The sequence below is a fragment of the Apteryx mantelli genome, chromosome 2 (assembly GCF_036417845.1).
Source record: "Apteryx mantelli isolate bAptMan1 chromosome 2, bAptMan1.hap1, whole genome shotgun sequence".
NCBI lineage: Eukaryota > Metazoa > Chordata > Aves > Apterygiformes > Apterygidae > Apteryx > Apteryx mantelli.
The window spans coordinates 30,790,011-30,812,153 of NC_089979.1; the positions used below are offsets into that span (position 1 = coordinate 30,790,011).

At 35.4% G+C, this 22,143-nt stretch overlaps 1 protein-coding gene across 1 annotated transcript in view; it reads left to right on the forward strand.

The window, feature by feature from the left end:
- Nucleotides 1-22,143, forward strand: part of ASXL3 (ASXL transcriptional regulator 3) — a 129,084-nt gene that overhangs the window by 44,267 nt on the left and 62,674 nt on the right. Inside the window, exons 3-6 of the mRNA XM_067290428.1 lie at nt 10,713-10,821; nt 12,169-12,280; nt 18,017-18,019; nt 22,005-22,126. Of these exons, the coding sequence (XP_067146529.1) occupies nt 10,713-10,821; nt 12,169-12,280; nt 18,017-18,019; nt 22,005-22,126 (346 nt within the window). The remainder of the gene's footprint in view (nt 1-10,712; nt 10,822-12,168; nt 12,281-18,016; nt 18,020-22,004; nt 22,127-22,143) is intronic.

Consider the following 22,143-nt stretch of genomic DNA (forward strand, 5'->3'; position numbering starts at 1 on the left):
AGAACACCGAAAATTATAAACATTCTCTATAAAACTTGTATTCTTGCTTCCTTTCTGGTTGAGGAATGCTTGTTGCCATATGTGGATGTCATTTGAAGAGGTGTGATGGTGTTACAAGCATACTTTTTAGATCATTAAGGACATTCAGGATGACCTACTCAAAAGAATGGCTGACAAAGGGCAAGGGTAATCAGCAAAAACAATAGGAAGGGATATTTAAATTTTAGTAAAGCATGTTTGTATCTTTCTGTCTGTAGTTTATAATGTCGCATTGGTATGATATGTTTTTCTGTTTTTCTCTTCAAATTCACTTACCTTCTACTAGCAACTTGTTTTCAAGTACATTCTAAATCTGAAGGAAATTTGTATCTTCATATTAATTTTTTTTTAAGAAAAAAATTGTTTTTAAGAAAAAAATCTTAGGTGAAAAATCCTTGGCAATAACTCTTACTTTTCACATGATCTGTGAAATTATGTTCAGGAACACTTTTACATATTATATAGGTTCTGAAACTTTTACATATAAAGGCTTTCTAGTGTTGTGTGTTGAGAGAGAACATGGTAGGAAAAAAATCCAACCTAGCTGGAATAAGGAGTACTATTTGTGATGAACTTTAGTTCCTGGGGATGTTCATTTTATTGTTTTAGATGAGTCCTTTTTTTTTTTTTTTTTTTGAAACATTAATGTGCTTACTGTCACCAGCTTTGACACTCAGAAGTGCCAGAACCAGGAGCTACAATGTATTTTGCTTTAGATATCAAAAAGGTTCCTTATTCATGTTATGGAGTACCAGAACATTATATATCCTGACCTCAGCCCCCAGAGTGTTTTAGAGGTAAGGGTGGAAATGCTGAACTTGATTAAAATGTCTATAAAAGGCCATTGTACAGAATAGAGGGCAGATCTGATGTGTTTTCAGTAGTCCTTACCTCTGAGGAAAAAAAAAAGATGAGATATACCATACTGTTGCAGTACAACCAAGAGGTGATAAAAAACTAAGGCTAGGTCATCATTTGCAAGAGTGGGCCAAACTTTTAGCTACTGAGAGATAATTAGAGTATATATTCATAGATAGTCATGTATGAGAGCTTTGCTTTACTGAGAAACCAAAGTATCTTTTTAGATTAAATGGTTGAGTGGCCACTTGTGACTGCATGTGGGCTAAGGCAACCAAACTGGCAAATTCCGAAACAAGCAAGCAAACCCATCCTTTTCTTACCCGCATCCCCTGTGTTTTGCTCACATTCACCTTCAGCTGTTAGTTTTGTTCACTTGTCAACCTTGGTTATACATGATGACATATGGCTAAAGCTTTACTAGCTTTGTGCTGTGCCGAGTGAGTGCACGTCATGTAAGTAATGCACATGGTGCCTTGAAGTAGATATACAAAAACTCTAGAAGGAGAACTGATTCATGTGGGAGCATGCTAGAAGTGTTAGGGATAGGTCTTAAGGGTAGAGGCATATTTGTTTATTATGTATGTTCTTTCACAGAAGACTTAAATAATCTTTGTGTGTTCTTCTGGGTGGTTGCTTGCCACTCCACCAAGGAGAGAGAGAGATGTTTAATGCCTCAGAGACAGTCTGGTAATAGATAGAGGACACCCGTTAGTTCCGCAGAAGCAGCTTCAGCTATGGCTCCTTGCCTGATTTCAGATTTGGTTTTTCTTTTGGTTTCAGAACAGGCTAGGTGAGTTTATAAATGAGATTTTGAATAGCTTTTCCTATTATCCTGCTACAGAATGAGAAAGTTATTCTTGTGTTGTACTTGGCTTGAACATAGTGTGCGCGCTGGATTTCTCTCAAGTATTCCTCCAGATTATTTCATTTTCAAAGGAAAATGGAAAGATAAATTTTCTTTGTGATATATCAGATACATACAGATACATACCTTGTTTTATTGTGCTTCACTTTATTGCGCTTTGCAGATGCTGGGTTTTTTACAAATTGAAGGTTTGTGGCAACCCTGCGTTGAGCAAGTCTATCGGCACCATTTTTCCAACAGCATGTGCTCACTTTGTGTCTCTGTGTCGCATTTTGGTAATTCTCGCAATATTTCAAACTTTTTCATTATTATTATATCTGTTATGGTGATCTGTGATCGGTGATCTTTGATGTTACTATTGTAATTGTTTTGGGGCACCACGAACCACGCCCATGTAAGATGGCAACCTTAATCGAGAAATGTTGTGTGTGTTGTGACTGCTCCACCAACCAGCCGTTCCCCCGTCTCTCTCCCTCTCCTCGGGCCTCCCTATTCCCTGAGACACAACAATATTGAAGTTAGGGCAACTAATAACCCTACAATGGCCTCTAAGAGTTCAAGGGAAAGGAAGAGTCGCATGTCTCTCACTTGAAATCAAAAGCTAGAAATGATGAAGCTCAGTGAGGAAGGCATGTCGAAAGCCGGGACAGGCTGAAAGCTGGGCCTCCTGTGCCAAACAGGTAGCCAAGTTGTGAATGCAAAGGAAAAGGTCATGAAGGAAATTCAGAGTGCTACTCCAGTGAACACACAAATGACAAGAAAGCGAAACAGCCTTCTTGCTGGTATGGGGAAAGCTTTAGTGGCCTGGAGAGAAGATCAAACCAGCCACAACATTCCCTTAAGGCCAAGCCTAATCCAGAGCAAGGCCCTGACTCTCTTCAATTCTGTGAAGGCTGAGAGGGGTGAGGAAGCTGCAGGAGAAAAGATGGAAGGTAGCAGCGGTTGGTGCATGAGGTTTAAGGAAAGAAGCCGTCTCCATAACATAAAAGCGCAAGGTGAAGCAGCAAGTGCTGATGTAGAAGCTGCAGCAAGTCATCGAGAAGATCTAGCTAAGAGAATTGATGAGGTGGCTACACTAAACAACAGATTTTCAAGGTAGGTGAAACAGCCTTCTGTTGAAAGAAGATGCCATCTAGGACTTTCCCAGCTAGAGAGGAGAAGTCAATGACTGGCTTCAAAGCTTCAAAGGACAGGCTGACAGCAAGAGAACTAGAATTAGAAGGGGAGCCTGAAGATGTGACTGAATTGCTGCAATCTCATGATAAAACTTTAACGGATGAGGAGTTGCTTCTTATGGGTGAGCAAAGAAAGTGGTTTCTTGAGATGGATTCTACTCCTGGTGAAGATGCTGGGAACATTGTTGAAATGACAACAAAGGATTTAGAATATTACACAAACTTAGTTGATAAAGCAGCAGCAGGGTTTGAGAGGATTGACTCCAATTTTGAAGGAAGTTCCATTGTGGGTAAAATGCTATCAAACAGCATCGCATGCTGAAGAGCAATCCTTTGTGAAAAGAAGAGTCAATCAATGCGGCAAACTTCATTGCTGTCTTACTTTAAGAAATTGCCACAGCCACCCCAACCTTCAGCAACCACCACCACTGTGATCTGTCAGCAGCCATCAACATCGAGGCAAGCCCCTCCATCAGCAAAAAGATGATGACTCGCTGAAGGCTCAGAAGATGGTTAGCATTCTTTTAGCAATAAAGTATTTTTTAATTAAGGTATGTACATTGTTTTCTTAGACATAATGCTATTGCACACTTAATAGACTGCAGTATAGTGTAAGCATAACTTTTATATGCCCTGGGAAACCAAAAAATGTGCGTGACTCGGTTTATTGTGATATTTGCTTTATTGCGGTGGTCTGGAACAGAACCCACAATATCTCCGAGATATGCCTGTATATCAACTGTGATTCCAGTCCTTGTAACTCCTTCACAAGTTACAAAGGGCAATGTTCAAGTTCATTGCTAGGTTCTTCTCTTTAGATATTTGGGGTTTACTGCTTTGGTTAACTTCAGTGAAAGCTGATAGGTAAGTTCTATTAGCTTGTGAGACAGGCTCAGAATAGTTTATGAGGAATGTATTATGTTTTATCATGTCTATACTGGTGTTTGGTCTTTCCATCATACTAATATATTTACCTCTCTCTTCATCTGGTTTAGAAAAACAAAACATCTGAGGGTTTGGTCTGAAGTGATGTCAGTAGTGTGTATATATAATGAGAGTGGTCTCTTATCATCTTTTAGGCTTTGTTTGCAGTCTTTGAGACTTTATGATGGAAGCAGTTGTACTGATCTGTCTAGTTGCCTGATAGCTATAAGGTTTCTGGCTACCTAGTCTGCTCAAGAATAGTAGTTGTGTTTGTGATATGCTAAGTCTGAAGTTCAGGTCCTGAGTGTGAAGCTTGCGTAGGACCAGAGATGTAAACATTTTGTTTAGGGCACTTCCTAAATGAGAACAAAACCAATGTTAATTTTGGCTAACATGGATAAAATTGATTTTAAAATAAATTTAAAATTAATATAAATTCAACTCCTTTAAAAATACTTTTAAATATGTAATTGGTAGAATTTATATTAAGATTAGAGCTTAATTATAATTTATTCAAACTGTATAAATAGTTTTCTATCGGTATGCACTTTACTTCCTACAAAATCTTAGCAAGCCACTGTATAAGGGAATTGTGTGGTTAAGACTTTAGAACTTAACTAGTTCTGACAGTCGTACCTACTGTAGATATCAAGAGTATTTTCTGTAGTGCAAATAAGTAGTTCCTTTAAAATTCAGAATCTGATTGGAAGTTCAAACAGCAAAAATGCTTTTCTTGTTCCAACTTATGAATAACAACTTTGTGCGAGAGGCTGAGATCTACCAGCCCTACAGTTTCACTAGTCTACATAAAAATAATAGTTGGTTCCCTAACTACAGATAATGCTTTCATTGTTTTATAGATTGTTAGATGTGTAATATTTTGAAAAGTCCCCCTTTTTCCTTTTTTTATCCAACACATTTAATGTATTTTCATTCAGTGTTTAAAAGACAATTTTTTAATCAAATGCCAATTTCTTTTCAAAGATAGCTCGACACAAATATACAAGCACTTGTAATCATCTAGTAAATAATATGTCATTACTTTTTTAACCTCAATTTAGATTAATTTTTGTAAGTTAAGTTATAAAATTGCTGCATGTATATATATAGCCTAATCTCCTAATTAGCAAAAAGTAATATTACCTGTTGTGTAAAGGTCTATTTAATTGCTGATTGAGGTATTTTAATCATTTCAAGCAATGAAAGAATTAACCTTTCAATAGAAAAATAAGTTGAAAAAATATGAAAGCAAGATTTAAATTGATTTTTCAAATCAAATTGTCTATTTGATGATTTAAATTGGTTTAGTTTGGATTAAGCTGTTTAGTCTGTCGTTTTGCGGTCTATTGAAAGAAGGATGAATCTGAATGAAATTTTATCTGGCACACCTGCTCTATATGTAACACTGGATGAGAAAGTGAATATACTACTTACAGTCTTCCTATCCAGTGATCTACAAAATATCCAGAGAAGGCAGTGAAATGAGGGCAAGATTTCAGCATCATCTGATTTAATTTATTTAGACTAACATTGAAGCTTTTATTGTTGAAGGGTTTGCAGATAGTTGACTGGAAATCCTGCACTGATCAGTGTCATTCTCAGCCCTTTATTTTGTGCTCTCTACTTCCACCTATGCCAAGGGAATGATTCTGTGCCTGTACCATTTAAACACAGCACAATATATTTAAATATGGTGGTGGGAGGATTCAGTTTTCTGTTCATTGGACCTGGTTGCCCCCTGGAGCCCAGGTTGGAAGTGCTTGCCTTGGCCTTGGTGGCTGCGGCAGCTGCAGCAGTGCCAGCTTAGTCAAGCATGGCTGTGGGGGGAGAGAGACTCTGGAAGAGTCACCACCCCTTCCCTGTCTTCTTGACGTATCGGGCAGTTATCTTGGCATTGCTGCTTAGGTTCCTGGGAGGTTTCCATGTCACTCCCAAGCTAGGTCATGGCTACAATTTTTTATGGCAAGTTTTGGCATTTTGCTGGAACATGATAGCAAGCCCACAGGCACATAACTCCTTGAAGATGGTGGAATGTTTTTTCTTTGAGTCCATCAACCTGGGCATGCAGGACTGTGTGTATTGTTTTATAAAATACTTGAGCAAGCAGTGCACATCTAGACATCTAGTCAATTCTCCAGCATTTCAGGCTGCTGAATATGTTGGAAAAAATACATTTAGGATATATGGTTAATCTCCTGCTCAAACAAAATTTTGATTTAATAAAGAGATAGAGAGTCCTAGGATATAGTGCTGGACACATTCTTAAGAGATCATTCAATACAAACTTTTAACACTGAGGTAGGTTTCAGTGTATGTACCAGCCAGAACAGGTATTTATCTAATCTTCTGATGAAGCTCATTCTACTAGCTCCCTTGTCCTGTTTTGGTGTCAATTAAAAAAACAACAGCAATTTTCACACTTTTAGAATATCTCTGAATATTCTTTTTCTTCCCCTAGCAGTCATAAAGAACATTTATCTCTATTGCCTTACCACTGCCTTTTACATTTTTGGAAAAATTACAATTATGCCTTCTTTTGCTCTTCTCTTTTCTGGACCATGCAAATCTGTTTTCTGCAGCCTTTCCTCATAAGTCATATTTTCTGTATCTGTTATCACTCATATGGTTCTTCTCTAGACTTTCTAATTTTTGTCTACATCTCTTAAATAGGGTCCAGAATTTGGTAGCTAACCACTAGCAGTAAATGTAATAGAGTCTTTACCTCTTGAGTCTCACAGATGACATCCAATTGACACTTTCTATTAATACAATTTGTGGTGTAGTTGCCTTCTGATCCATTTCATTGTGCTTATGTCTAGCCCTTCAGCTTCCCGTGAAAAAATGCATTTTCAGCATTTGATTTCACATTCCATGATATAGCAATTTGCATTTCTTTTGACTGAATTCATCATGTTGACTTTTAATTCTCGCTCCAGTTCATCAAGATATTTCTGACTTTACGTCCCATCTTCCAGAGGGCTTGCGATCCCTCCCAAACTGGTCTGACCTACATGCATTATAACCATATTTGATTATATGTGACTTCATATCAGGTCTAGAAATCAGTTGTGAAGCCTTTTGGTTTTTCTTTGTTTCCAGCAGTGAGTAAAAATTGTTCTTCTCTTGGGGCTATTTATGGATCTGTAGAAAATGAGCAGATGATTTCAAACAAATAAATAATAATTACATTTATGATAGCTAAGTGCTCCTATTACAGAAGTTATTGTTCTAAGCAGAACTAACGGGAACCCTTGTGGTTTCTGAACGGGGGCTGTGCCACGCACGTGGAGGCTGAGTTGCTGACGTTTTTGTGGGTAGCGCCTGCTCCAGGAATTGAGGTGATTTGTCTGGGCAGCATTAGAAAACTTTCACCGCCTGCCGCACTGTATTGTCTGGACAGGTTGACTTTAGTCAATTTATTTTCCATATTTAAATCATTTTTGTTTGCCAAGATAATCATTCTCTCTTGGCAAGCAGTCTAGCAAAGACCATTAGAATTAAAGTGTAACCATAGAAGTTTTCAGGGTTTTTCTTAAAAAAAAACCTGTGTGTTTGAGAAGGTTTAAATATAAAAATAAATAGTATTTTTATTGATTTTTTTTTTAGGGCTTTTTGCCGGGCTTGGGGGGAGGGCAAAGGAGAGAGTAACAGAAATCTGCACTTCCCTTGCATGTTTTTCCAGGGCTTTGTATGTAGAGATAGTGTAGTCTGGTGTTTTGGTTTAGGTAACTCCAACTGCGTGACCAGTAGAGGGAGCCCAGAATCACAAAATATTGGAGATATTTTTGACCGGCAGAATTGGGGTGAGAAGCTTGCTTTTATAATACAGAGAAAATTTGTGATTATACTTGGAAGGAGGTGTTGATTATTACCAATTTATAGTAATTCTGGTGAAGAGCATATGCGAAACCCTGAAATGCCTAGTGTCTTTTAAATGATGAAATTGTATTGACAACTTTTATATTGGAAGGCTAATCTGAAATTATTTCTTTTCCCATGTTGCTGGTTGTTGTGACTCCATATCATCGATATAGAAAGTAAGTAACTTTTAATTTTTTTTAATCTTGTTGAAAGTATGCAGGTGTGGTTAAAGTGCTTGTGTGTATATATATCTATGCAAAACATACCACCAGAAGATGATCAGTCTTAAAGACATACTGCTGCAGATGATGATTCCCATGTATGACTTTTGGAATACTGCGATAGGTTAAAGCAACATCACCCGACAGGTGATAAATAGTGTAAAAGTTCTGCATCCGAAGGCTGACTGACATAGCTGGTAGAGGGCACCATGGAATTTCAGTTCAAGCTGCTAGCTCAAAATAAATCGCACCCCACAGTGTCCTGATTTTTATTTCATTTGCAACTGAAGTTAAGAAGGTGTGTTTTATTTTGCGCTCATTATACCCAAGTCCAGTTTTCAAGAAGGGAGGATATGACCCTTTGGTAACAGCCCAAATTATTTAGGAATTGCTGACATCTGTATGAAACAAGCATAACAGTAGTTAAAGTGCTTGTTGGCTCGGTAGCTGATACGGATTTCTTTGTAAGTCAGAGAGTAGTTTCTGTTGTCCACTTGCCAGCTGGCTAAAGTTTGAAGATTAAGATATCTGCTGTGAGCACAGTAGTGGTCATGGGATATTGCCAGATCCTCTATTTTGAGTTCATTCATCTTGTATCATTTTAATTGCTTAATGACATCTAAAAATAAGTGTGGAGTCCAGAATTTCTAGACGAGGATAAGAGAATGATGCAAATCATTGCATAGATGCACGAACAGTTCTGTTTCTTGTTATTTCATGCATTGAGTTTGTCTTCTATTGCAGAGTCAGCAAGTTTCTTCTGCCTTGCAGAAAAAGTCTTAATCTCTGATAGTGTTTCACTAAAAAACCCAAGAGTGTGAGATTCTAAATTGCTTCACATAATGATGTTACCATATGGAAGAAATTACGCAACTAGAATTGCTGTTAAATGCCTTATGTCCTTCCTTGTCAAACATTAATACAATAAGGAAAATGTATAAAGAGAAGTATACTCCTTATTCCAAAGCTGTTTTAAGTAATCATTAAATTCAACTTAAAAGAAATTTCTTAATGTCTTCTGTGCTACTGCTAGCAGTATCCTTGTATTTCTACCATACTTAGTTTTGTATTCTGATATGGTATTATATCAAAACCAGATGTGGGATTCGTTTTATTTGCACGGAAAAAAATAAACAACAGAAACTCTTTAGAAATTTCATATTGAATGATCGTATTTGGAATACTCATAAAATGGATTTCTGTTTGATTTCTGATGTGGTCAACAAGCTGCATTTTTTCCTGTACTTTTTGATTTTGGATGAAGAATGAGTTCATAAGCTGAAAGTCAATATAGAAGTAGATATTGTAGTAATGTGATACATTAGGTGACCAGTAGTAAATAAATTATACTGGACAGGATTTCCTATCCTGAGGACATTTTATAGCTGTTTAATTTTTACTGGAAGAACAATTATCACATTATCCATCTTGCCATTAAATTAATATATGTGCATTATGAACAAATTCTGTTGTAACAGAGCTATTGAGCTCGGCAGAAAACATCTTTATATGGAAGGTGACAATTTAGGTCCAGTTTTATTTAAAAAAGATCAGTCATGCAGTTTTCAAGGATTGGATGTTGTGTTATGATAGATGCCTGAACCATTACTCCTGTATATATTTTCATATTGCATAATAAAGAACAGTAGTGACTGACGGACTTTGAAAGCCCTGATCCTGGTTTACAGTTGAATATATAATTAATCCTGAAATTCTCAGCTACACAATTTAATGCACAGGCATTGTTCCACTTAGCCACATAAAAAAATTCCGCTTGGTTAAAGATAAACACATTTGCAGGCTAAAGACCCCAGGGAAGAAGCACAGTTTCAGGTTCAGTCCCTGAGTACACTGTGTACATTAGTCAGTAAAGGGGGAAAAAGATGTGATAGTACATCTATAAATCTTGTAGTTAAATTTCATCTTTAAATTAATGTGAAATATGACAATTTTGTGAATACCTCCTTTCCCACCATTTCGAAGATTAACTTTTCAGAATGGTATAGGTTTATCTAGGATCAAAACGTTTGCTTCTTTTTCTGATGTGTGCATGCATATATTAGAGAAAGATCTGTGTACAAATACTATTTTGTCCTATTGAGTTTCTTTTTAAATAGTCTTTTAACATGCATTCCACAACAGTATTACATTTAATCACTACCATGATGGTTGAATAGGTCAACCTCTTAATTTCTAAAACAATTTAATCAGAAAGTATAGTGAATCATAGAAGGTATAAATGTGCTTGTATGTATAGTAATGCATGTTGACCATGTTAGGAGAAGGCTTAACTATATATCACTTTTAATTTTAAATGTGTTCTTCCTGGGCTCTTTATTGTTCTTTTGTTGCCTTTCATCCTGTGGGACTCAGCTGCCCTTGAACTTGGTACTGTTTTGATCATTCATGTGCAGCAGCCACATTGTCTGTAACATTTTAAAAATGAGGCTTCATGGTGTTATTTACAAAGTATTTTCACATAAATATTGGGACTTTGGTTCTCTTAGAATGTGGAGCTGGTTGCTGTACGAAGAAAAGCATAATTATAATTCACAGACTTTTTGCCTAGAGCCTAGGGGACAGATGCATATGATTAAGTTTGAAACTGGCCTGTTATTGTAATGTAGATGTTTTCAGGTTTGAGAGAATTAAAAAAAAAGAAAAAGCCAGGCAAGTATGACTTTTAAAAAAATAGACCTAGGGAACAGTTTTACAAGAGGCACTCAATCTTGGACTGCTTTATTTTTGCACAATTTTATTTTTCAGTGGAACCTCTCCATTAGCTTGCCTGAATGCAATGCTTCACACTAACACTCGTGTAGGTGATGGAACATTCTTCAAAATCCCCGGGAAGTCGGGACTCTATGCTCTCAAAGTAAGTTGAAATTTTGTGTATAGAAAGTACATAGAGCTATTAATCCACTTTATGAATGTCTCAATAGATATAAAGGTAAACAGATTAGATTCTTTGGAGAGGAAATGACCTGATAGTCCTTTAAACTGCTTTCAGATGTCTTATAAAAGGATTTATAATGAAAGTAAACATTGAGTGTTTTATCTTAGAAAGCATATACATGTTCTTGAATTTGGCATTTGGTATAAAAAATGTTGTAGCTTAGGTAAAATGCTGCTTTTTCAGAGTTGTTAACAGAAAGGCCTTTGTTTTGTGAGCAGTGAGCTCAAGAGGATCGCTGACTTTCTCATTTAATAATTGTATTAATGTTTGATTTTTGAATGGTGGAAAACTATTTGCAAGTCTAATATAAATCAGCTTTTAATTTACAGATTGCATTATTATTTTTGACTGGGAATATAACCGTAGTGAAAGAATCTTGCCTGCATGCTATTTCTTTTCTTCTTCCTCTTTTTTTTTCTTTCTTGTGTATATTTGGTGTTTTGTCATGGATGGAAAGAAATTTTTCTTTATATATATAATCAAACTTAGAGTGGCTTCATAATAGGAATGGGGGAATGTGAAGCAGAGGTGAGAAACAATAAAGTTAGATTATACGTTTGGCAGTCTAAATGTAATCAATTAAAAATTTTTTTGGGGGGGAGGGATCTTTTGAAATTCATGACAAATTACATGTAAGAGTTTAGAAACAATAAAAGCCATATACATTTACCTGCTCCTGTTAACTACACATTTTACATTTGTGATTGAATTAATGGGTTACAGAAGCTCCATTTTCTAATTTACTAAAACAAATGCTGCTGTTTTGCTTTAAATCTGGAGATATTCTTGGCACAAATCCAGGTATTCACAATCACTCCCATGCTTGTGAGCTCCAGGTTGCCTCAGCTATTTGAATTCAGGAAACAGGCAAAGGCAAAAGAGAAACATGAAAGGATTTGTTTTGCTGCAGCACTCTGGACATTCAACTGGAAGACTAGCATTTTTAACAGCCAAACAAACTTGTTTCTGTTATTAAAGAAAAAAAAGGTGAAAGAATTTTCATTTTATTTGACAGTTTTTAAATAAAGAATATATTATGACTTCACAAAATAGCTTTTTTGTTTTTTGTTTGCAAGTTGTCTCATAAAGGTCTATTTTAACTTCTTCCTCTGAAGTAACTCATTTACAAGTGTTTTTTATTTTATTCTGTTTTTTGAAATGTAAGCATGCAATACACTGCAGTAATCTATTTTTGGAGATGCACCAGGATCATGATTGATTTTTTTTCTTTTTGATTTTAGTTTTCTTTTTCTTTTTTAACTGTAGAAAGAAGAATCAACATGCCCCACTGATGGAACTTTGGATTTAGGATGTGAATCTGAGTTAGATGGCACTGAAATGGCTGAGACAAACAATAATAATGGAGATGAAAATGGTGGTAGGTGTTATTTCAACATCAGAGGATATATTTGGGGGAGAAAAAGTATTATTTATCTAACATTTTCATGGTGTGATTTCTAAATTGTATAAGTAATGCTTTGCACTCAGTGGAAATATTTTTGAACTACTCCCTGTCTGTTTTGGCCTTGTAAAGAAATCTGGACCACCAAGTGTCCTTATTTGACTTAGTTTTGTAAAAGACAATGAAGCACTCATATTGGGACTGTTTTGAGTAGATAGTTTTTTAGTTCATATTATTCCAGGCCCCACAGCTAATAAGTTGCCTTACTGGTCTTCAAACTTGCAGTGGTTAAACAGACATTGATATAGCTCACTGATTTCAGTGGTAATCTGTGTGGGTATGTGGGTCCCTCAGTACTGTTCTGGGCATAGGACAGAGATTTGTATTTCATTGTTTCAGGCACAGATTCTCCTGGGTGCCATGTCAGTATAAAGACATGCTGAGGTATCAAAGCCTGTTTATTCTTTTTCTCTAAAACAATGACAAAATGAAATATTGCAAGCATTTGCAAATGACAACCTTAGAAATCAGACATTTTTATTTTTGAGAGGTAATAATTGAACATAAAGAAAACACAGTTCTTAAATCACCTAAAATGACTTGCAAGTAATAGTAGTGATTATTATTATTATTATTATTATTATTATTATTAAGGGTATACTGCTGTAATGCTTATAAATGCTTTATACCACAATCAGACTTTCCATGGTTGTATGCCACTGAAATAAACCTTTTCTTGAGCCGTTCTTCTATTCTGCCTATCTTCTTGGAACCTGTTCCACTGCTGGACTGCAGTCTACTGTTTTGGATCACTTTGTGTATAGTGAGAGGATGTCCTATTTATAACTAGGACATGAAAAGATCCAGTTCAGATCTGTGTTCTGCTACAGACTTCCTTTTTGATCTTGGATGACTTACTTAGCTTCTGTGCTGTAGCTGTACAAGACTGATATTGCTATTTCAGTATTGCTCTCTAGCACTGTTGAACAATTACAAAATGCTTAGTGATATCAGTAACAGAATTACCTACGATAGGTTGTTGTGAATCTAGTGGTGAAGCGTATGAAGCCCAATGGAAATACAAAAGTCATGAATTATTAAATGGCTCTGCTTCTTCATTTTCTTTGATATTTTATGTTTTTGACTTAGACTGTGCACGTGCAGTGTTTTTATGCTTATGTAGTATATGCTGTATGTGTGAATGAATATATATATTTGTAATTCTTCAAAAAGACTTCTTTGATGCCCAAACTATTTGTTGGTGCACACTTCCTAAGTCAAAGGAAGAATCCAGCAGTGAAAAGCAGTGCAAATGTAGTTATAGATAGGAAAATGGAAGTTGAAGTTACTAACTAAACAAAAATCTTAGCAAAAGCCTGGCAATTATTTACGAATGGTAGGATGTCAATAAGGATGCCGGAATGCCAGAAGTATAAAATTGGTGGGTTTTGTTTGGAAGGAGGTTGCATACTATTTTTGCGCTTTACAGTAACTAAAAAAATATTCCAGCAGTTATGGGGATATAAAAGAGCAGCTGCTAAAATTAAACATTTTTATATATTTGGGGTAGAGCAGTAATTTGCACTTAGATTCTTTTTAAAGCTGAGAGTATTCCCTAGTACTTCATCTTTAACAAATCTTGGAAAACTGTGATATTTTTAACTTTTTGAAAACAAGAAATAAGATTTTTATTATATATATATATGTGCATATATATATATATATATATCATGCAATCGATATATTTAGAAAGAGTAAATGAGATGACAATAGTGAGTTTACATTACATATAAAGGCTGATGCTGGGTGTGATCAATACAGAATTGAAGATGACGTATCTTGCATCTGTCAACTGATACAGAATATGGTTTTGTCAAACATGTTTGATAATAGCTTTTCTTGAGACTAAAAGTTTGGTTGATAAAGGTAACTGTTGACATATATTTAGAATTCTGTAAGGCATTTGATTTGCATTGTATAATGCTTAGCTTAAAAATAGCACTGTGCCCAATCAATGCAGCCAATTTTAAGTGGATTAAAAGCTACAAACTATTAGATCTGCAGAGGAGTAGGAAACATCGTCCAAAGTAGGCATTTCTGCTGTTCTCTTGAGGGATGTATTTGACCCCTTTTCATTCAATATCTTTGTCAATGCTTTTTGAAAAGTATAAAATCCTTCCTCATTAAATGTATTGATGAAGTAGTAAATAATAATGTTGAGACCTCTCTTGATTGCCATGATAAATGATTACATTTGAACAGCAAAAATTTAATTACAATTTAAAGTAAAGAAAATAGATCATATGTGCAGTGAAGATATATATTCAGTAAATCAGTAAATCTGAAAAGCACTTAAGGATCACAGTGGAAAGTGAATTGAACATGAATGAGATGCTTTCACTAATTAGTTCAGTGCAGTTCTTGGACTATAACTCTGATAATATTGATTTAAGAATATAGGCGCAGTTTTTCCTTTGGGTATAGCATTAATTAAATGATTGCTAGTGTATTGCATTTGTTATAGCTGTAAGAAGGAATTAAGAAAAATAGTTAAGGATTTAGAAAAGAGATATAAGAACTCCTAACTGAACAAAGACCTCCCTTGTTCTGAGAAATGTAAGAGGTCCTGTCTAGTTAGTTTACCAAAGATAAGGAGGTGACTTGATCAGTTTGTAAATACTTGAGAAAAGGTATTTCTATAGGAAATATTTGGTCTAGCAGAACAAATCTAACAAGATCTCTTATCAGGTTAACTTTTCAGATTAAAACCTTTTTTTTTCTCCCCAAGAAAGTATTCTCCGACATAAAAATAACATTTGATCCAGAACAAGAATCGCTCCTCTGATTTGTGCTTTAGAAAAGGTCAATAGTTTAGAATGCTTCCTCTCAGCTTTAAAATTTGTGGTACATATAAAGATGGACATTGTTTGCACACTGTATTCTTAATTGCTTCATTGACTGAATTTTTATTTGCTCTTGTTTGTACTGTGGTAGACTCTAGAAGTTCCAGTTCTGATGGAGGGATTAGATGTCAAGAGAAGTTGTTCAGCAAGGATCTAAAAAGTATTGCTTTTAAATTAGCTGGAAGCAGAGGATGAGACTCTAACAGATGAACTTCAGCAACAGCCTAACTGTCTGTGGGCTTTGGATGATAGTCTTCAGCTTTCTGAGTAAAAACTACCAGCTGACACTCAAACAGAGAAGAATTACAGTATTCACCAGCGGGAACAACTGAACAATTTTATTATCAAAATAATATAAAAATTCCTCACAGTTATAAACACTTGACTTGTTGAAAGCTGTTAATGCACACTAGTATTATTAAACTGATAACTGGAATGCCTGTACCTTAGGATTTTGCAGATGCTGTACAGAAATCTGTCTTTCCCTACCTTCTTCCCCACCCATATGTTAAAGAAACTCTTCATGTTACAATTGATCTTGTTTAGAATATGATTTCTACAGAAACTCTGTAACAGTCTTTTGTATCTTTTTATAAATTTCATTTCACTCAAAAACAGAGGTAGTATGTAAAGATGCAGTCAGTAAGAAAAGTATTAAAATCCCAATTACTGTTGTCTGGGAAAATGATGACTATTAATCCTTTTGCCCATCAATAGAATGTTCTGTTGTCAAAAACACTGGTCCCCAGGGTTTCTGAAACCAGGGGTAATTCATCAGCCACAGAGAGCAGTTGATTAAAAATTGTCTTCACACTAGCCAGTGGAATGTACAATGATCTAATTGTGGAGGAGGCAGCAACTCCTACTGCAGTGTGCCTTCCCTCCCCATCCCAATCCAAACATAGGTCCTGAAGTTTGCCCAACTATGAGTAATATAATTTCCCCTTGAGACACTGTGGTTTCCAGCACTTCCTAAAACTGGAAGTTCTTCAACTGCGAAAATGAAATGGCTGAATTCTTTTCTTATGCAGTTTTCTTAGAGGCAGTAGACATAATGCTGAATGATAGAGGATCAGATTCATGCTGAATCCTGAAATTTTGCCTTTGTAACTGCTATGCTTTTGAACGCCTTGTGCTTTTTGGACTAAGAAGCCTCTAGGATAAGTCCTGTAGTGAGGAATGAATATTTGCCATTGCTTGAAAGCTGAATCCACATATAGATATCCAGTTCCTTTCCAAGAATGGAATTTCTGGCAATTCAGGGAAACCTGTCATTCTTAGCATATTGTCTCTTGGGAATGATAGTGGATGATTCTGCTGAATATGTCTGGTGTACATGGCAACATCTGTATACAGGATAGGTTCTTCTTAAGCAAAAGCGGGTGGTAAAGGAAGAGTTGCATGAACATACTGAGTCCTGGCTGACACATCAGAAAGAGAGACTTACTTTTTCACTTTTTTCTTTTTCTTTTTTTTTTCCATCTCCCCACAAATTTCTATAAAATAAAAGTACTGTAGCCAGGATTGAGTTTAACTTCCATTTGTTTCATTGCCACTGAAGGGGAGTCATAAGAATGAGGAGATACTGTAGAGCCTGAGGGAGAGATCCTTCTTATCTGCTATTTTTGCTGTACAATAGAGTTAATGGGACCTAAGGAATTGGTGGCTTAGTGATGACAGGCAGACTATATTTTTAGTGGAAAATGTTGACTTCTTTTGGCATAAGGATTCGCAGTTTTCAGGGATTCACCAAATGTTTGGGCTCAAAAGTAGACTGAGAATGTGATTCAGTGTGAGCTACCATCCTGATGATGTATTTGATGTCTTTTCCCCAAAAATACAATTGAATGTTACTTATCATTTCACAGTGCTAGTATTTGCTTTCAAAAAGAATATCGCAGTCACAATATTACCCTTGATATATGCATCTGTTTTTGCACTGAATTGGTGAACGTATACAATTAACTAACTCCCAGACTGGTTTTCATTTTCAAAAGCTGATGGTAACAGTCGAGTTCTGAATTGTTCGGAATTTGCAAGTTGGGCTCTAGAGATCAAAGAGTGATTTAGGTGAATTACTTGATACATCTGTGTTGGCAAACCATGACCATTTATGTCAATACAAATATAGATCGGTGTCACCCAGAGAAAATATTGAATTTTATGGATATTTTAGAGAAAGATTTTGTGTGTATGTTTTCCTAAGGCAGTTCTCTTGTGTAGTTTCATACCTCAAGTGTGCATACATTTTATGCGTGAGATAGACTATAGTCTTTAGCATATGGTAACAATATTAATTTGTGTTTTGTAATGTGGCCATTAGTAAACAATCCTTCTCTTTTGCTGTGGTTTCTGTAACAAAGACGGAAGTGAACTGCTGTTGATTTTACTGGTTTGACTTTAAATCAGTATGGTCTGGCTGAAATCAGAATTAATTGTGCTATTTATTTTGGGAAAATAATCCCCTTAAAGCACTCCAGGAGCTTTTCTGTCTATCTAGTTACACAAATCTGTTTATAATTATTCCTAATAACTTTCAGTGGCAGTGAGACAGAATAATATTAAGTTGTATTCCTATAAAAATTATTTCTTTGGAGAAACATGCGTTCTAATATGGTTTGTGTGGGTATCCTATTATAATCTCTTTTTTGGGAGATGAAGGTAAAAACTAATATAAAATTACTGAGATATCCTATAAAATTCAAAATTAAAAGATACCTTTGCTGATTTTTATAAATCATAGCTTTCTGCAAAAATTACTGATACTGGACTTGGAAAAATGGACGAGAGAAGTTGTTTTTTTTTAAAGAAGGTTAGCAAAGACGTTTTTAACATGCTCCTTTTGTTAAGTAATTTTAATTCTATCATTCATGTTAACACTCTCTACAAACTCACTAAGGAGGTCTTATCTTCAGAAACCCAGCTGGTCTTCCAGCTCATAACCTAACACTTTATGGTTTAATAGTTGCCTTTTGCTTTTTTCCTTCACTGAGTTCTGGCCCTTGGAGAAGCTGATTTAAAGAATGATGCTAGTTATTCTCCACTAAATGGAATTGCTTCCTGTAAGCTTAATATTGCTCTCGTTCTCGTTTTCTGCCATGGCAATAATGGTGAATCCTCTTATTTGTTACCCAAATATTTTTCCTTAATCTGTTGCAGTCTTTCAGAGTTCTTCTTTTCCTCCCCAGCATTCAGTTTATTTTTTCATACTCTTCTCTGATTAACCTTTTCAAGAGGACAAGAATCTGATAATATTCATGTATCTTCAGTGCTCATGGACAAAGTGGTTCCAGCTTTCCAAGGTTGTGCATATGTACCAAGACCATTAGCTCTTCTTGAATTTGTTTTTCTATTGCTATGTTCTTTGGTTTTTATAGTAGAACTGCCTGTTCCACTGTAAAGGCCTTGGGCTTTTTTCACGAGGACCATCAATGTTCCCTTCAAACACTGACACAATTTTCTGTCATATTTTTCCCTTGTTTCACTTTTGTCTCGTTCAGAGGAAAGCAGTTGGACCCTATCCATATAAATGAACAGATAAATAAATACACAATTTTCTATGGTCACAATCAGTGTAGAATAGTGAGATTTTGGTATAACAGGATAGATTGATTTAAATCACTAAGTAAAAAACTTGCTTTAAGACATAAATTAATTCATTGTTTTGAATTTGTATTTAATTTCCTAAAGAAATGTTGATTAATATTGTTTTGTAAACAATAAATATTTTTACTTGCCACTAAATAAAGCCTGTATATCAATTTTGGTATTACTCTAACAAGAGAATAGCCTGTATATGCTCTTAAGCAATTAGATAAATTACCATAATGTATTCAGATTTTTAATGTTTATATCTGATATTGTTGAAAAATAGTTAATGGTATAGCATATTTACTAGATGTTTAGGTTTGCACCTGTGACTGAAATGGGAATTTAATTGAAACATAGAAATACAAGTATTTAAAACAGCTTCTTACTGTTTTAAGCTGCGAGATATATGAAGGAATATATTCATTATGAACAAAATATTTTATAAAGTAAGTATCATTTATTGTTAATAAATGAAATTGATTTTCTCTAATCACTATGTCCTTTAGAATTTTTAAGCAGTAGGTTTCAGCCTCATATATCTATTTCTTTAATCATAGACTACAGGAAGAGGTAAGACTTTTTGTCCTCCAGTTGCCTTTTTTTTCAAAGCTCCAAAGGAACTTTTTTTGAGTAGTTCTAAACTGAACCAGTTTACAGTGAGTTACTCCTTCTGTACCTGCAGAAGAGATTACATTACGGAAAGCTGCTTTATTATTTCAGCAGGTTTTAGTTCCAGTTGCTTCGCCAATTAGAGCAATCCCTTTTCCTTGGTTTAACTTCACTATCAAATTTTTAATGAAACAGAGGCAAAAGAAACCAAAACACTGATAATATTATTTCTATTTAATATTGAAGTAATGATGGAAAGAAGCAATATGGCCTGGAACATGTCACGATCTCACATTTAAATTTAGGGGCTTATTATTGAAAGGAAAATGAATGCAAGCACAAAATTAATGTAGAACTATCTTTACTTTCATTCCTGTGTTATAATGTGAGTTTGGCATTAACACTTGTAGCGTTGAGCATCATCAGTTAGTGTTGCCACACCTCTCCATGACAAACCTTGTCACCAAAGTGAATAGGGGAGACTTTGGGGTAATGTGCTAAAACAGAGCCATGAAAATAAGAATTTCCCATTTGAACAAGAAGGTAATAGGAGTCCCAGTCATCCTGGAGAACAGAAATACATTCTTCTTGACAGGTCATGTTGTAACTTCTCTGAGGAAGGACAGTTAACTGTGTAATAGTTTCCACTCTTCAGCCATTTTCAAATTTGTTCTGTTCTAGTCTCCTTAGCTTTGGTCTTTGTGTGCTCACGATAGTTCTGCTTTTTCCTTCAGTTCTTTGACTCTCAAACTTTGCCAGAAAACATAGTAAAAGAAAAAAATCTCTTTAAAAGAAGAAACAAAACAGAAGCTGGGTAATTTGGAATGTCAGGTTTTTATTTTGGTGTAGGTGTGTTTTCTATCTCAGGAGCTTAACTATTGCAGTGATTTAGAATACATAAAATAGATACTGTTTGTTTTCTGCTGACACTTTACTGCTCCTTTAAGTTGTCTTTTTTGATAGTAAGTTTTGCTCATCATGTGGAAAAGACTGTTCCAAAGCAGGTGATACTATAAGCTCAGAACCTCTTTTGTGTTTCAGTCTCTTTGTATATTTTGACAAATGCTTCAAATATCAGGGAAAAAAGTGACGACTGTTGGTTATAAATCTTGTGACAAAACTGGCTTTGTCTTACCTACTGATGAAAATTTTTAATCTAATATAAAAATTATGTTGACACAATGCCGGTGCCATAAAACAAAGTATATTCTCTGTGGGGTAGGTATTAATGATTTATTCTCTCAATATGGAAACAAATATTTAGTATGTTATCGTGTGCATCTTACACTGGCCCTTAATTATTGACAGTTAAATTGTCTCACAAATACAAAGAAAAAGCCATTAAAATATTTATTCTATGAAGCATTGCTGAAAACAAGAGAATTAGGATGCTACTTCAGTTGTCTTCTCATCCGATTGAAGGATGGAAGGAGAAAAACGGGCAAACAGAAACATAGAGCTAAATTATTTCTGGCACATGTCTGTGCAGCTTGCTTTGAGGTTCTTCAAACTGCTTTGAGATAGGTGTGTTAACTATGGCAAATCTTGGAAAACCATATATGGTTGCATAGCACTATAAGGAAAGTATGTCAACATGCGAAACAGCTTTGAGCAGTGCACTGGAAGACAGGCTTGAATTGAGTCAGCAGAGGGGAATGGGAGAAAACTGCACAATTTTTGGATCCATGTTAATGCTGTTTTAGCTTGGCTGTCTTAAAACACTGGTAAGAATAATAGTAATAAAAGGCTTTAAGGGTGGAAAGGTTTTTACAGACTTTTTACAGTCTTTTTAGTCAAGCTTGCTGACTACCAAGATTAATAGGATCCTGCAGCTATTCTCATAGTTTTCGTATCTGTTAAATAAAGCTGGGTTTTTAAAAGCAATTAATCATATTTCCTTTTATTTTTCACCAAGACTTTTTCTATGTCTCAGATAACATGTATTCAAGAGGCTGTTTAAAGCAAGTACTGTAGTATTTGTTCATTAAAACATGTATTATTAAAAAGGCTGACAAATAGCAGTGTGTATTGCCTGAGAGACCAGGATTCCTCTCTGCAGGCTATTCCAGTCCACCGGTTAAACAGGAGAGTGTGTGTTCTTCATTTTACCAAGAAGTGCTTATAAAATAGATTAGTCTGGCTCCAAAGAAGCCATTACAATCTGTTATGAAGTTACATATTTATAAATATTTGTATAACACAGGTCATCGGTGTCTCTTATATAAATACACCTTTAGACACATAATAATCCATTAAAAATGTCTTGGGGAGGAAGATAATTTTTGTCTAGCTTCTGTGTGAAAACCACAGATAAACTATTTCAGTTACCGTTCAGGACCTGAAAGGCAAAATATGCAAGGCCCCCAGGACTGCACAGAAAGGGTATGATGAGGTACAACTATTTGTGAAGCAATGCATTTATTTAGAACATGGCTAGATTCTCAGCTCATTTGGACCTCAGGATTAGTTGAATTTCTTAGAAATAGCTTGTTGTTTTCCAGGTGCTGACTTTTATTTCTTTCTTCAGGACTCAAGAAGATACATAGGAAAGATAACCCCGTAACAGTATTCTTTTTTTTTTTTCCCCTTTTATAAAGTTTGCCCAGAGCAGACATCTGAAGAAATGTCTTCCAATCGTGATTCGAGCCTTACTAATGCACCGGTGCAAAGCAAGCTAGTATCTTCCTTCCAGCAGCACACAAAGAAAGCACTTAAACAGGTAAGCTGGTATCGACT